The 16,575-nt window shown below is 50.1% G+C and overlaps 1 protein-coding gene across 1 annotated transcript; it reads right to left on the bottom strand.

The window, feature by feature from the left end:
- Positions 1-1,217: 1,217 nt before the first annotated feature.
- Positions 1,218-10,117, bottom strand: CD74 (CD74 molecule). The gene is made up of 9 exons (XM_082622532.1): positions 9,873-10,117; positions 5,976-6,148; positions 5,699-5,772; positions 5,096-5,158; positions 4,236-4,331; positions 3,873-3,960; positions 2,658-2,849; positions 2,106-2,168; positions 1,218-1,835 (listed from the first exon to the last, which is right to left on the bottom strand). Exons 1-9 carry the CDS (start codon positions 9,947-9,949, stop codon positions 1,825-1,827), a joined length of 837 nt encoding a protein of 278 aa, XP_082478658.1. The 5' UTR covers positions 9,950-10,117; the 3' UTR covers positions 1,218-1,824.
- Between the last annotated feature and the right edge of the window lie 6,458 nt (positions 10,118-16,575).

Raw genomic sequence — 16,575 nt, 5'->3', positions numbered from 1 at the left:
TGTTTGCCAGAGAAGGAGACTCAGCAAAAGGCCCTGGTGTTGAATTGGGTGGGGAAGGCTTCCTGGAGGAGGTGGCATGTAAGCTAAGGGGGAGCTCAGGCATGGTCATGGCTGGTTGCTGGGGTAGGTAGGTCAGGCAGATACCCGGAAGCAAGAAATGGAAGGGGGTCTTCCAAGTCACCTTTTGAAGTTAGGACAAGCTGCGGGCAGGCTCTCTTGAGGTACTTGGTGGCGAGTAGCTGGCAGGGACAGTAGGAGCAGGAAGCCCAGTTAGGACAGAGTTGTCCACGTGTCTAGGTAACAGAGGTTCTGCGATGATGAAGGCAAGAAGTGGAGGAACCTGAAAAATGTGTCAGGGCGACGTCCGCAGGACTTTGTGATGGCCAGTGATGCAGAGGTCCACTTCCCTGAGCCCAGAGTAGTGTGGAGCACCCAAGGTCATGGAGTCCGCTCCAAGGCTTTTAGCCTTCTGCTAGAGGCAGCAAGAGGCCATGCAGAAACAGAACACTGGGCTGGGGAGGTCTGGGAGAGCCAGGGTGGCATCCACATTTACCCTAACTTGGGGCTCCTGGGCCAGGCCCTCCCCCAGGGAGCCTCTCTCCCCTTAAGTGTGTTGATCTAGAACAGAGGCCACAGAGCAGTGTCCTATTGGGCTTCTTTGACCCACAGCAAGTTTTCAGACTTAGAAATGGAGATTTCAGTGAACTTCTTCATTTGGGGCTCCTCTTGAAAAGTCCAGAAATCTGACCGCAGGGGCCTCTGCACCTCCTGGCAACGAGCGGCTGGGGCACCGCAGCGGCCGCCGCTTAACTAGGACATAGGCCCCCACTTGCACAGCCGCCACTCCCTGGTGATCCCGACACAAGGGCCCATGTTGTTGCCATCTGTCATCACACTTGTACTGTTCTCAGTATAGAAAAGAAAATGGGGACGTGAGAAGCCGGACCCAGAGGAGCTTGTGCTTAAAGAACTGTGAGCAAGAGCCTGTTTCTTCTTGGAAGTAGGGAATAGATCCCGTGTGTGGAACATGGAGACCAAGCGTGTCTGCGTCCAAAGACTGCAGCCCCGCTCCCCACGGCCCGGCCCCGCCCACAGGCATCTGTGTTTGGGCTCCCTGGGCTGTGTCCTCCCACCTAGACCACAGGATGCAAGGTCTGCAGTTCACCCCCTTCGGGGAAACGAACCGGACCCAACAGAGCAGCCGGGAACTGGGAGAGTTCTATTCACTACCTTTTATTCTCACAGGCACCGTGGCCCTGAGGGCCGATGACAAGCTTGGCTGTGCAGACGGAACGGGGGGTTGGTAGAAGGGAGGGGCTTCGGGTGGAGAGGCTGGTTCTTCCTGGGTGGGTGATGCTGGGGAGAGGGAAAGGGTGGCTCCTCCCCCACAGTTAATGGGCTGGAAGGCCGAGGCCAGTGGGGGAGGGGACAGCAGAGGCGTCCATCCTGGGGCTTGGGTCAGTGCCATCCCTTCTCCCTACACCTGCCCACCTCTTCCATGTGCCTAGATCTTGGAGCACCATGTGGTGTCAGAAGTGGGGGTCGGCCTGGTTCATGGTCCATCTCCCGGGGCCTTGTGTCCCTGCTAGTGGATGGGGTTTTGAGCAGCAGGGCCCTTCTGCATTGTTAATCTGTGCCGTTCTGATGATTTGATGTGTCCAAGGATGATGGAGAGCCAGGCGCCAGAGTCTCATAGAATGAGGTGCAGGGTGGGAGACGGCAAGGGGAGGGGTGTGTAAAGGAAGGAGAGGGGCTAGGGTAGGGGGCCTGGGAAGCTGTGGCCATGCAGGGCTGGCTGAGTGCTGGCATCTGCGTCTGCTGTGCTCACAGGATGACTGCAGAGAGAGACAGAGCAGGTTAGGGTTGGAGTCAACTGTTGCTGCTCCTTCCCAGCATCCTGTGGCCTCAGAGCAGTCGAGGACTCTACCCTCCACTGCCTCCCGCTTGGGTACAAGTACTGACCGTCATAGCCCCTGAAACCCCCAACCCTGGTCCTCATCTGTGAAATGGATGTTGGAGAATGGCCCAGGGTCATCTACCCACGAGGGAGTAGGCCCCTTGGGGGGCAAGCTGCTAGGGACCAGATCCCCTGCAGGGGCCCTTACCCTGACTGAGATCCTGCTTGGACATGCCCAGCCCAGACGACAGATCCTCCATTTCCAGTGGGTCTGCAAAGGAGCACAGTGTCCACTTGTTAGTTGCAGCCCAGCCTACCGCACCCGTTGACAAGGGGCCTGGGTGGGCTAGTTCTTCCCAACCTCGCCCCGAGCCTGGTGCTTGGTAGAACAGACGTGAATGGAAGGATGCTTGTTGGATGGCTGCAAGGGCAATGAAGTACAGCCGGGGAATTGAATGAGCAAGGCCAAGGAGGGGGTGATGAAATCAGACGGGTGGATCTGGAGACTCCTGGATGCATGCGTGGATGGGTAAAGTGGAAGGACTGAAGGATAAATGAGTAAGTAGATGAGTGTGGGCAAAGGAGAGAAATAAATGCACAAACAGATAAGGAATGCACAGGTGGGTGGATGCATGGCTGAGTGGCTGCCCCCCCAGGAGTTGTCACCTCGAGTGTCCTGGCCCCAGGTGTGCCAGGAGGGACCTCCTGCCCCTCAGCCTTCCTGGTCCTTCCTGCTCCTGGCACAGCGGCCACTGCTTACCGCTGCAGTTATGGTGCCCACGGCTCCTGGTGTGGGGGACCTCGGTGCCGTTGGGGAAGACGCACCAGCAGTAGCCGATGCTCCCATAGCATTGGAGCGGCATATAGTTGCCGTTCTCGTCGCACTTGGGCCTGAACGTGCCCGGGTGGATGTCAGGGATGCGGCTGACCTCTTTCTGGCACTTGGTCAGTACTGAAGCGACAGGCATGGTGAACACAGTGAGTGAGCGAGCTCTGGGCCAGGGTCTCAGCAGAACCAGAGATCCACATACCACTGCTGTGCGCTTAATGCCTTCTGTCCAAATGGCTGTACTTGCTCTACCCATTGCACAGATGGAGAAACTGAGGCCTGAACCAACAAGGTCCAGGATCAAAGAGGAAGTGAATGGCTGTGTGGCTAATTCATCCCAGAACATGATTTCTTCTAACACTCAATGCCTATTAAAGTTTAGAATTGCACCTGTGATTCTGACTTCTAGAGAAAAGCAATGGACACCTTGGTAAGTCTGAGCTTGCATTACTGGGGGTATCCAAGTAGAAGTGGGGGTTACTATGTGATGGGGATGTTATAGAGGGGATTCAGACATTAGCTGGGAGTTGGTCGAGATAGCATCCGATGTGCCCTCTATGACTCTATGATGGAGAACCTGAGGCCCAGAGAGGGGTGGACTGTTGATCTTCCACTTCTGAAACTGAAGCCCAGAGGGAAGAGACTTGCCCAAAGTCACACAGCGAATTAGCATCAGGATGAGAACACAGGACCCATAAAGGCTTTAGGGCTGAAAACCCTGATATACATTGTCCATGAGATGGAAAAACCCCAAGGCCCTCTTATCTAGTACCTGCTGGCTGTGTGACCTGGGAGAGGTACCTTTGAAGGGTGAGAATCATGAGCCCAGCCGTCTCATGGGAACCTGCAGGGTGCAGTGCTGGGTGGGGAAGGTCATTGCCATGACTCCTGGGGGGTGGTTTTTGCTCCAGGCCCCCTTGTGCAGTACCATCCTCCACAAGGAGGGTCACCTCCTGAGGGGAGGACTCTGTACCCCAGACAGGATGGGGGCTGGGGGCAGCCGAGCCCAGAAGAGCAGGCAGGAGAGACAGGAGTGAGAGCTGAGAGGCTGGGAGAGTCCTGTGCATGGATCAGGGAGTGCCTAAGGCTCTACCCCTGAGGGAGCTCCCAGAAACCCTGCCTCCCCAAGGCTCCCATTCCCTCTACCTTTTGGTGGAACTTCAAAAGGCTTGTCCTCCTGCGAGATCTTGCTCATTTCAAACAAGAGCCACTGATGCATCCAGTTCTCAAAGAGCTAATGGGGATAAAGGCAGAGAGTCAGGCTCAGTAGCCCTCTCCAACCCAGCCTGACTCTGTCCCTGGGGACAGAGACATGGAGGGCCAGCGGGAGCCTGGTTCCTCCTTAGAGACCCCACAGGGCTTGGTCACTCTTCCATGGCTGTGGTTTTCTATGTGCTGGTAAACCACCTCCAGCTTCCTGAGAATGGCTTCCCTGCTCACCCCGCCTCTTCCCAAGGCTGCTCTAGATGTCAGGAGAGGGAGGGTACCAGGACAGGGGAAGCTGCTGACCTTCCAGTCCATGCCATCCATGGTGTCCTTAAGGTGTTTCAGGTTTTCTGGGAAGCTCCCCTTCAGCTTCGGGTACACCTTCAAGGGGTCAGCCTTCTGCAGGGTAGCAAGGCAGGCAGGAAGGTTAAAAAGCTTCCTGGCAGGCAAGGTTTAATGTGCAGCCCATGTTCCCCTGGTCTTCTGAGGGCTGGACCCCAGCCCTCAGCATGTTGGAGCTAGTGGGGAGGGGAGGTGGACTGGGTAATCCGGCCACACAGCTACAAGATCCCAGGGCTAGGAGTCGGGAGACCCAGTTCCAGGCCCAGTTCTACCAATAACCCTCAGACTTCTACTCCTTGCAGGCTCCTGTTCATCTTTCGGGTCTCACCTCCTTCAGGAGGACTTCCTTGACCTCATCCCAACCGCCCAGCTAGGTTGGGTCCTCGGCCTCTTTTCTTACAAAGCCCCCTGCACATCCCTCATCACCTGGTCACTTGTCTGTCTCCCATGCTAGCCTGAGATCTCCATGGGACTAGGAGCTGGATCTGATGGCTCCCGATCGTGGGTCCAGAGCCTTGCACAGTGCCTGGCACTGAGTAGACATGCAGCAAAAATTTGGGAAGGAAAAAACAGGCATCTTCAGCAAGTCACTTCCAGACTTTGGGCTTTGGTTTCTCCATCCCAAACACAAAACAGGGGGTGGCAGGTCTGGACTTCATATAATGTTTAAGGGCCACACTTGTCTTCCTTCACTAATCTCGTGATCTCATATTGGATGTCTGCTGTGAGCCAGGCATGGTGCAGGTCTTGAAGCATAGCCTCACTGGGGGCTTATGGGGATGGGGCAGGAGGTCAGGGATGCCTGGCCGGGTTCCACTCACCAGGAGCACCTGCATCACATGGTCCTGTGTCATGTTGCCGTACTTGGTGACGTTCTGCATGGGCTGTGGAAGGAAGGAATAGGGTGTTTCCCAGCACTGGCCCATGGAGGAGGGGCCCTAGAGCAGAGCCAGTAGCTGGGGTCTGGGTGAGAGTGTGGATTCCCAGATGTTCAACAGGCCCACCTCTGCCACCTCCAAATGTGAGAGCTCAGGCAAGTCACTACCTTCCTGCCTCAATGTCCTATTCGTCAACTCTGCATAGGCTTTCCTGCCCAAGGCTTTGTGGACAGGAGATCGTTTTGTGAACAGAGACATTATCCATATGTGATATCAAGGGCTTTGAGAATAGGAGGGACTGTGAGATGCTCTGGGAAATGAGAAGTATTTTGTAAGTTGTGGAGGACTGAGCCCTCTTCCCAGGGAGGGCCCCAAGAGGCTCCTTCCTCCCCCACCTCTGGAGTTCCTCCTCCTCCCCCAGCAGTCAGGACCCCCTCTCCAGCTCTACTTTTCCCGGGCCAGCTGTCCTCCCCTGTCCCTTGGCACCTGCCCTCCATCCAGGCTAGGTAACGCTTCCCTCTTCCGCCGCCCTGGGGCTGGCCTTACCTCCGGGCCTCCCATGGGCAGCACCTGCATCAGCATCGGGGTGGCGAGCCGCATCTTGCTCAGAGGCTTGGCAGCTGTGGGGCAGAAGATACAGCGTGAGCGTGACCCCAGGGAAGAGGGCACTCAGCTCCGGGGACCGAGATCTCAGACCCAGATGAGGGGCTGGAATTCCAGACCAAAGAAGGGACGGCGGGCACAGCTGGGTGCAGGAATGAGGGGTCTTCTGAGGTGAGGGACAGGGGGGTGAGGGCTGTGGGGATAGAAGTGGGGCACGCACACTTGGGAAGCTTCATGCGCAGGCTCTCCAGCTGCAGGTTCTGCGAGGTGACTGTCAGCTTGTCCAGGCGGCCCTGCTGCTGGTACAGGAAGTAGGCGGTGGTGGCCTGGCCGGCCAGGAGCAAAGTCACCAGGACGGAAAAGCCTGTGTACAGGGCTCCACGGCTGCACTTGCTGTTGGGGGAAGGGGAGATAGGTCGGAAGAGGGTCCGCGGAGGCGGCTGCCCCGAGGACTAGCAGGGAGTGGGGAGTGTGCCCCCCATTTCCAGCCCTCGGCCCTCAGCTACCCCTAACAAACACACACTTTAAACACAGGTGCCTATGAACCTGAAGCTTGAAGATGTTCCCCAGACCCCCTACCTCCAACCAGTGCTGCCCCTATAGCCCTTCCAGGTGGAAATCCTGGAGCTGCCCCTGGGCCTAGGCTGCGTGGGGAAGAACCGGGGACAAGTGCCTTGTCTTCTCTGGGCCTTGGTCCCACCTGTGCAATGAGGGGTCGAGGTGGAGGGTCTCCCCAGGTTCCCTCTACCAGAGGATCTCCTGAGGATCAGGGCTGCCCTCCAGGCAGCCCCCACTATGCACCCAACCCCTGCAGTGAAATCAGAGACGAAGGAAGGAAGTAGGGCCTGGACAGCAGAGCATGCAGCCCACCTGAAAAAGAGAAGTGAGGCCTTGCCATTTTTAGGAGTGGGTTGGGTGCATCAGACAATGTCTGGCTGGAGCAGGGCCAGGGACCACCCCCTGTGGGAATACATCCGCTGCCCAAGACACTCCCTGTGCCTCTGAGCACATCTCTGCCATTCTCTGGGCCTGTTTCATGGGTACCTCTCACATCAGCAATTCTAGAACTTGGTGGTCATCATCTGAAGTAAGATCTGTCTGTGACCACAGAAGTATTCTGAATGGTAATATCTACCGGGGGTGGGGGTTAGGGAGCAGTGTGGGGCATATCTCAGCAGGAGTTTGGTGCCTGAGCCTGTATGACCTGGGAGAACGTCTCACGCTCTCTGGACTGGCTGGCTGCACAGGGAGGGGTGGCCGGACCTCGGCCAGCCCTTGGAGCTATTGGCCTTGGATACAGTTTTGAGGGCACACGTACATATTATGTGTGGGGGAAGTAAGGATCCCACCCCAGGACCCTGAGAGTTCCTGACCGGATTGTTTTTTCCCACCTACCCCAGGAATAGAACTACTAGGACCCCACTGGAAATTGAGGACGAGACTGCACCCTGCTTACTCCAGCAATCAGCAAGCACAGTTTAGGAACCTCCCGGAATACCCCGCTGCCTAGTAACTCATGACATCACACACATGGCTCATTCTCACTGGCTCTCTGCTTGTCAGTCCTCTGTGATTTCTGGGCCAAGGCCCAGCCCAAGGAATTATTCTGAAAGGAGAAAGTAAAAAGCCTGTGTGGAGAAAAGGAGAAAAACCGACAGGAGGGGAAAACAAATCCTACTTGTTGGCCTTCCCAAGGAACAGGGGTGGCCTGGCCTCTGAAGTGGTGAAAAGTCCACCCAAGTCTGGGTCTTGCCTGAGTTCAAGCTCTACAGTCTCACCCCTTCAGCAGCCCCACCCCCAATCTAGCCCCAGCTCTGCCTCCCGCCATCCCCTCTCTGAACCTCAGTTTCTCATAAGGCCTGAGACTCTAGAGGGTCATAATGAAGACGAGACCATGTAACCTGGATTGGAATCCTGGTTCTGCCACTCCCTTAGCTCGGGGACCAGGGGCACGTCACTTAACCTCTCTGAGTAACTTGAGGTAAGAACATCTACTCTACTCAAAGGTTGTTATATAAAATAAGAGCGGGGGTAAAACTCTCGACTCCATACCTAGCATGTAGTTAGCACCCCATAAGTAACACTGAGCACTAATCTCAAAGGAGTTAATAGTTAACTTTAGCATCTGGATTCCTTCCTCTTTATGCATCTTGATTGCCTGTCTCCTGCTTCTAGACAAAGGCCAATTCTTGTCACCCCTCTCTTTTTTTTTTTTTTTTTTTTTTTTTTTTGCGGTACGCGGGCCTCTCACCGTTGTGGCCTCTCCCGTTGCGGAGCACAGGCTCCGGACGCACAGGCTCAGCGGCCATGGCTCACGGGCCCAGCCGCTCCGCGGCATGTGTGATCCTCCCGGACCGGGGCACGAACCCGTGTCCCCTGCATCGGCAGCGGACTCTGAACCACTGCGCCACCAGGGAAGCCCTTGTCACCCCTCTCTTCACTTCCTCCTTTCTACTGCCTCTTTCTTGACTAGTTATAATAATTGGCCAAAGTCGGGAGCCAACCAGAACTAGCCAACCAGAACTACAAATGTTGCCAGGCAGAAGTGTTCACAAAAGGGTCCAAAACAGGCCAGGACAGTTTTTAGAAGCAGTAATTGAACTGAAAGGAAAATGAGACAAGGATTTGACGAGGGGGCACCCTTTCTGCTCACTGAGCCCATGCTGGGTCTGCAACTCACTGGGAGGCCTGAGCTCAGAGGGGGACCCATCTCCCCTCCCTGCAAATCGTGCCTCTAGAAGGAGGTCAGATGGTAGAATAAACTCAAACTTTGATATCAGACTACTCCTGGGTTCAAATTCTGGCTCCAATATTCAGTAGCTGCGATAACTTAAGTAAGTCACTTACTGATATGTCTCAACTTTCTCTTATGTAAAGATGGGAATAATAAAAGTACCCAACTCATAGGGTTTCTAAGAGAATTACGATTGAGTTTAGCATTTAGTTATATATCTGGCACAAAATTAATCATAGTAATGACTAACAGTGACTGAAGATTGGTGACAGGTATACAGTGAATAGGAACTATTATCATAACTCCTGTCATAGTTATTATTATTACTACTACTGAGACCCAGAGAGAAACACTGATTTATACAAGTCACACATGACAGTAGCAGAACCTGGACCAGACTCCAGCCCTCATAAGAGTCGGCCCTCCTAGCCATGGGATTCCCCAGGATTTTCACAGGCTGTGAAAATGGTCTCTAAAGGTCTCTATCTAGTCACCTGTCCCACAGTATGCAGTTCCTCATGACACCTCTGAGAGTCTCTCCCAAACCCATTTCTGCCTGGCAACAGCTGACATCACAACTGTAGTTCCCTGTCATTTGCAAATTATTTGGGGAAGCAGGGGCATTAGGGTAGCTGCATTCTAACCACCCCCCTTTCTTTTCAGGGGAACAGATGGATGAGGCCATCTTGGAGTTGGGAAGGGGTCCTCTGGATGGCTGTGCTGGCCCCTTGCTGCAAGGGAGAGGGGCACAGGCAAGGTACCACCCACATCAGCCCACAGTCCCTTCTAGAAATTTAGCCAGAGCCCCCCTCACCCTTTTTTGATCCCCTTCCAACATCTCTCATTCCCTCCTGTGATGGCAAATGTCTCCATCTACTCTGCAGACACCTGCAACTATAATTCCCTTGATATAAACACATATAGCAATTTATGGTAACTAGGGGGAAACTCCTCTATGATGAGCTGCTTCTACCAATCTCTTTTAGAAAATTTACTTCTCCATCTAGGATCCATACTATTTTCAAAACCTGGTCCAAAATTTCGAACCTAGGCCTCATGGCCCAGCTTCAGGGGACTCTGTGAAGCTCCTGATATTGTGTGAAGCTCTAGGGAAGGAATCCAGAGCTCTCCTGATTTTCAGAAGAGAAGTGCATGATGCATAGAAAGTTAAAACCCCTGTCCTAGAGGAGCTCCCTCACTTTACAGGAGGGAGAACTGAAGCCCAGAGCGGGCTAGAGACTTGCTCAAAATCACCCAGTTAGCACTGGGGTCAGAGCCCGAGTCCATGCCTCCTCTGACTCCTGGTCTACTGCTCCTCCTGTAGCACGTGCGCACTCTGTGCGATCCAAGGTCTGTGTGCTCTCTCCTGCCGTTCACACATACCTCTCCTGGGCTCCGGGGCGCTGGCCCAGCATGGGCATCTGCTCATGGTTGGAGATGAGGTCGCGTTGGTCTTCCATGGTTCTGACCTCTGGTCTTCCCCACGCCTGCTGCTGCTGCTGCCTCCTGCCTGTCTGGGATGCTGAGCCCCTGGCTCACCTCTTGAAATTGGGGCTGAGAAGGAATCTGATTCGTCCACAGGAGGGTACTCCGCCCACCTAGTAGAAGTGGAAGTGAAAGCCACAGAGCTGGAAATACCCCCCACTTGAGAAAAGCTGCCTTTAAGGGGGCAGGATGAGTAGGGGGAGGTCCCCCAGGCAGGTGGAAAGGCCAGCATGCTTCCACTGGCTGCCCAGGGCCCTCGTCACTTGTTTCTGGGCAGACCTGTGGATTCATAAGGCTCTTTGGATGTTTTGAGAAACAGGCAAATGTTCACTCCCTAGACAGGAAATCACTTTGAAGCAAAAAATACCGAAAATGCTTTGTTTGTCTCCCCTCTCACCTATGGATGAGTGGGTGCAGAAAGGGGCTGTTCCCCCTTTGTGAACTTAGACAAGTTCCTCTCCTTCTCTCAGTCTCAGTTATTTCATCTCAAAATGGAGGAGGAAAGTTGGATTCACTGTTCCCTCTGCTTTCTTCTAACTCAAGCATTTTATGAACCTGAGTCCATGGTTCGAAGGCTCTGGTACTAATATTTGCCACAACTTACCAAGCCCTCCTTTGTGCCAGGCACTGTGCTAATCGTTTTGCTTGCTTTGTTTCATTTAATCTTTACAGTAACCCTTTAAGGGCTGTTTTATTTTATTATCTCCATTTACAGATAGGGACACTGAGGCTTTTGAGAGGCTACATGTTTGCCCAGGATCGTGCATCCAGGAATTGCAGCCCATGATTTTAACCATTCTACCCTCTGCCTCCTCATGCTCAAATTGCGTCATTCAAATTCATGAAAGCAGGGACCTCTACAGGGAGGGAATGAGGAGGGACTGGGAAAGGGTGCCCAGGGGAGGTTTAACTGTGCTGGCATGGTTTTATTTCTGACTATCTGTGGCTTGTAGACCATATTTTTTTTTTTTTTTTTTTTTTTTTTGCAGTACGCGGGCCTCTCACTGTTGTGGCCTCTCCCGTTGCGGAGCACAGGCTCCGGATGCGCAGGCTCAGTGGCCATGGCTCACAGGCCCAGCCGCTCCGCGGCATGTGGGGTCTTCCCAGACCGGGGCACGAACCCATGTCCCCTGCATCGGCAGGTGGACTCTCAACCACTGCGCCACCAGGGAAGCCCTAGACCATATTTTTAAAATTAATCTTTATGTCTTTTGTGTGTGTGTTTAAATTGTCATTAATAAATTTATGGTCGATAAGTACATGAAAAGATGTTCCACATCACTAGTCATTAGGAGGCAAATTGAGGCCACAGTGAAGCACCACTTCACATCCGCCACAAGGGCTATAATCAAACAGACAGATAACAAGTGTTGACAAGGATGTGAAGGAATTGGAACTCATATATTGCTGGCAAGAATGTAAACTGGTGCAGCTACTTCAGAAAACAATTGGGCAATTTCCCAGAAAGTTAAATACAGAGTTACATATGACCCAGTAATAATTCCACTCCTAGATATCTACTCAAGAGAAATGAAAACATGTATCCACACAAAAACTTCTTAGTTTTTGTGTGGATACGCAAATGTTCATAGCACCATTATTCATAATAGCCTCAAAGTGAAAACAACCCAAATATACACCAACTGATGAATGAGTAAACAAAATGTGATTTATCCGTACAATGGAATATTATTTAGCCATAAAGAAGAATTAATATCACAATAAAACTTATTTTTTAAAAAAGGAATGAAGTACTGATTCATGCCACAAAATGAACTCTGAAAACATCATGCTGGGCTTCCCTGGTGGTGCAGTGGTTAAGAATCCACCTGCCAATGCAGGGGACACGGGTTCAAGCCCTGGTCCAGGAAGATCCCATATGCTGCGGTGCAACTAAGCCCGTGCGCTGCAAATACCGAGCCTGCGCTCTAGAGCCCATGAGCCACAACTACTGAAGCCTGCATGCCACAACTACTGAAGCCCGCTTGCCTAGAGACCATGCTCTGCAACAAGTGAAGCCACTGCAGTGAGAAGCCCATGCACCGTAACTAGACAAGGCCCGCATGCAGCAACGAAGACCCAACGCAGCCAAAAATAATAAATATATTTATTTTTTAAAAAAAGAAAACATCATGCTAAGTGAAATAAGCCAGACACAAAAGGCCACATATTGTATGATTCCATCTATTTGAAATGTCTGGACTAGGCAAGCCATAGAAACAGAAAGTAGATCAGCAGTTGCCAGGGGCTGGGGGGAAAAGGGGATGGGGAATGACTGCTAATGGGTATGGGATTTCCTTTCAGGGTGATGAAAATATTCTGGAATTAGATAGTGGTGATTGTTGCACAACTTTGTGGATATATGGAAAAAACACGGAATTGTACCATTTTAAAAGCTTGACTATTGTGTGAAATTTATAGCTCAATTTAAAAACAGATTTCTTGGTAATGATCGCTAGAACACATATATAGCTTTGCTTTCTCTTTCACTTGGCTCTGTCACTAAAATGGCAAAGAGTTGCCTTTTTTTTTTTTTTTTTTTTAGTGTAAATCTATAAGGACAAAGAGAACAGGAGAAAACAGTGTAGAATTTTGGAAGCTGGAAAGCAGGTGGATTAGATGTAGTCATTAACAGACCCCAGAAAGCTTAATCCCAAACCTGCAGCTAGAAAAGCTGAGAAGCCACCAATTTACATGATAGAACAGGCTCAGGAATTGAGGTATTAGGCACACTGGGTGGGAGTACAGGTGGGGCTAAAAAGAAGATTCCTTGGAAGTCTGTTTATGAAAACAGTTGGATATCCATGTCCTCTCCCCCCCCAACTATCCCTCCCTCCCTGAAAGAGGACTGGAAGTCCATCCCCAGGCACAGTGCAGGGCATGGGCCCAGTTCTAAAGCTGAGAGTCCCAGCCTTCTCCCCAACCCAGTTCCCAGAATGCCAGAAGCCAGACCTTCTTTCTCCAGGCAATAAATGAGAGAAGGCTTCCCTGGAGAGCATGACCATCCCACAAGGAATGACCTAAAGATGCTGATATTGGGGTTCAACAATGAAACAACCCAGCCAGATAACCCTATAGGGAATAAGCCCTTCACATGGGTCATGGCTTCCACTTGATTTTTTAGATTATCAAGGGTCATGGGACATCTGAAGTAAACCTCTAACATAAAAGAGAGTGAACAAAACAACTAACCAAACCCCCAAAACCATGGAGGAAGCGAACAGTCATTAATAGCCTTAGGGAGATAAAGGATGATACTGCAGCCATGAAACAAGAATAGGATGATATAAAGATAGAAGTACTGTTAGAAGAAGAACAACAAAAAAATCTCTTAAAGACTGAAAATATGAGGGTAGATAGATATTAAACAACCAGTAGGTAAAAGATAAAGGTTTTGTGTGTATGTATGTGTGTGTGTGTTTTACCTCCCAGAAAGTAGACCACAAAGATAAAAAGAAAGAAATAGAAAAGATAAGAGAATTAAAGACCGGTCCAGGATGCCCAATAGCCAAATATCAGAGATCCAGAAATAGGGAACAGAGAAAATAGAGGGGAAGAAATGAGTGAAAAAAATTCAGTACAATTTCCAGAACTCAAAGACAAATTTCCAAACTGAAAGGGCCCAGTGAATACCAGGGACAAAGTATAAAAATATTTCACACCAAGGCACATCAAGTGAAGTTTCAGAAAAATAAAGACAAAAAGAAAATTCCACAGAAAGAAATAAACAAGACAGATATAAAGGACCAGGAATCAGAATGACTTTGGATTTCTTAAGAGCAACCCTGGAAACCAGAAGATAATGGAGCAATGCCTTCAAAATTCTATGGGAGGGGGGCTTCCCTGGTGGCGCAGTGGCTAAGAGTCCGCCTGCCGATGCAGGGGACACGGGTTCGTGCCCCGGTCCGGGAAGATCCCACATGCCGTGGAGCGGCTGGGCCTGTGAGCCGTGGCCACTGAGCCTGTGCATCCGGAGCCTGTGCTCTGCAACGGGAGAGGCCACAACAGTGAGAGGCCCGCGTACTGCAAAAAAAAAAAAAAAAAAAAAATTCTGTGGGAGGGGCTTCCCTGGTGGCGCAGTGGTTGAGAGTCTGCCTGCCGATGCAGGGGACACGAGTTCATGCCCCGGTCCGGGAAGATCCCACATGCTGCGGAGCGGCTAGGCCCGTGAGCCATGGCTGCTGAGCCTGCGCGTCTGGAGCCTGTGCTCCGCAACGGGAGAGGCCACAACAGTGAGAGGCCCGCGTACCACCAAAAAAATAAAAAAAAATTAAAAAAAATAAAGTTAAAAAAAAAAAATTCTATGGGAAAATGATTTCCACCCTAGAATATTTACTGAGCCAAATTACTAAATAGGTAGGAGGGTGTCATTAAGATATTTTCAGACATTAGGTATCTCAAAAATTTTTTCTTCCTCAGAAAGCTACAGGAAGGTATGCTCCACCAAAATGAAGGTGTTCACTAAAAATAAAGGAAGACCTGGGACACAGGAAACTGAAATTCAGCTCACAAGAGGGAACAGGGATCCCCAGAATGATGATACAGCAAAATCCCAGGAGTAAAGCAACAGATCCATATTGGATCAGGCCCAAAGGCTCTGAAAGACATTTCTTCAACAAGATAAAATTGATATAGATAGCTAATAGGTCTGAACATACTAAGAGGTGATTTAGATCATTTTTTGGAGAGTATGAGGTTGAATTATGATAATTTCACAGAAAATTAAGCAAATGAAAAACCAAGACAACTATTAACTCTTGGGAAAACAAAAGTTATATAGGAAATGAAGAGTCATCATACTATACTACATAGCGCAGCTATAAATGGCATTTACATTGTCATAACATAGTAAACTTTGAATACTGACCTAACTAAACTTACAATAGAGGCATTTGGGAGGATGAGAGGTCAGGAAAAGTCACTTAGAGGAGAAAAGAGGGCTAAATCTTGGTCTTCCACAGGGAAAAGCCAACCAGATAATGTTTAAAACTGAAACAATTTGGAAGTAACAATACCGGTAGTTATTTAGAGATATGGAGGTTAATACCAAAAGAATCGGCTAAAAATGTTTTAAAGTGGTGTGAAAAGGAAGGTAAAGAATTGCTGTTTTTCACAGCCAGCCCTTTAGAAGGATTTGATTATTTAAATATGTGAATTTATAACTTTGATACGAAGTAAAACTCCAACATCAAAGTCAGTTGATTCTAAAGTGACTGTGATAACAAAACGGTAGTCTAATGCCTTTTCCTTGTGAAGCAGCTTTAGGCCAAGGCTGAGGGTGACCCCAAGGGTCATCCTGACCTCGCCCACAGGAGGCTGGAGATGATTCCAGCTAGGAGGGTGGGCTGGATGATGGCTCCCTCCTTTTCTTCTAGTAGGGTAAGAGGTCTCAGTTGTCACACAGGCCCCGCTGCCCAGTGGAGCAGCCCCGTACTACCCACCCTCCTGCATGGGGATGGAGATAGAATGACAGGAAGAAGGAAGGCTTGGTATCTGCCACACCCTGAGGGGTATCCAGGGTTAAGGCAGGATTCTGCTCCCCCACTGTTCGTATGAAGAAAGTCTGGCTCAGAAAGCGGAAAGGAACTGGCCCAAGGTCACACAGAGCTGGGACTGGTCTAAACAAAAGAGCTCTGAGGCCAACTTGCTGGATTCACATTCTAGTTCCAAAATGGCAGATCCCAGGGCTGAGAAAGGGAAAACACAGGTGAGTCGGAGACATCTTTTTTTCCCAGAAAGCGAAGCAGTGCTCAAAGACGGCTGGAGTTTGTCAGAAGGACCCTGGAGCCAACTTGAAGAGGCATCTGCCAGCCAAATATGAGACAATTCCAGCATCAATAAGAATAATTTACCCCGCCCCTTTAAAAGGAACTATATAGTTCAATCCCAGCTGATGAGGAAAAAACCCTTCTTTCTAGAAGAATGCAAGCTAACTAATGTAAAAGAAAAGACAGAATTAGAAAATCACCTGTTTGTACCCCCCAGTGTAATAATTAACTCAGGCAAGGACCACCAATAGATGCCAAAACCATGAGACAAAGGGTTGGGGGAGAACAGGATATCCACATGCCATAGTATCATCCCCAAAGTCCTTGCTGGTTGTTTACAGGAAAAGGCACTCTCCAATGGTGCAGCCCTGCTGTCACCACCACATGATCAAACTTCTGGCATCACCAGTGGTGAAGCAACGTGACATCATGTATTTCCTAATGGGGTAAGATGCTCAGCCGGGGAGTATCTTTGCTAAAAAAATCATTAAATGCATCTGCCTTTAGGCCTAAATTCTAGTTTACAGGACACAGAAGAACAAATGAAATAAAACTATGAGGAAACAGACAAATTCAGAGACAGTCTACAAACAACAACTGTACCCATCGAAGAGTCAATGTCATGAAAAAAGTGAGTGTGTGGGTGTGGAGAGGGTTCTATATTTTAAAAGCTTGAAGAAACGTAACAACCAAATGTAATTTGTAAATTTTGACAAGATTTTGGTTGGGAAAAAATCTGGAAGAGATTTTTATTTGGTTTTGTTTTTTGGGGGTTTTTTTAAATACAATTTTTTAATTAATTTATTTATTTTTGGCTGCATCGGATCTCCCTT

Source organism: Mesoplodon mirus (genome assembly GCF_964341445.2).
Source record: "Mesoplodon mirus genome assembly, chromosome: 5".
Taxonomy (NCBI): domain Eukaryota; kingdom Metazoa; phylum Chordata; class Mammalia; order Artiodactyla; family Ziphiidae; genus Mesoplodon; species Mesoplodon mirus.
Note: the sequence above shows the minus strand (reverse complement) of the source record. Positions and strands in the feature narration are given on the sequence as shown.

What these genes read in the sequence shown, in the direction of transcription:
- CD74 (XM_082622532.1), bottom strand. Translation starts at nt 9,949, where the DNA reads ATGGAAGACCAACGCGACCTCATCTCCAACCATGAGCAGATGCCCATG. An exon ending in CGCCCCGGAGCCCAGGAGAG is followed by an intron (nt 6,149 to 9,872) that starts GTATGTGTGAAC and finishes TTCCCCCAACAG; the next exon opens with CAAGTGCAGCCGTGGAGCCC. An exon ending in TTTTGAAGTTCCACCAAAAG is followed by an intron (nt 2,850 to 3,872) that starts GTAGAGGGAATG and finishes CTGTCGCTTCAG; the next exon opens with TACTGACCAAGTGCCAGAAA.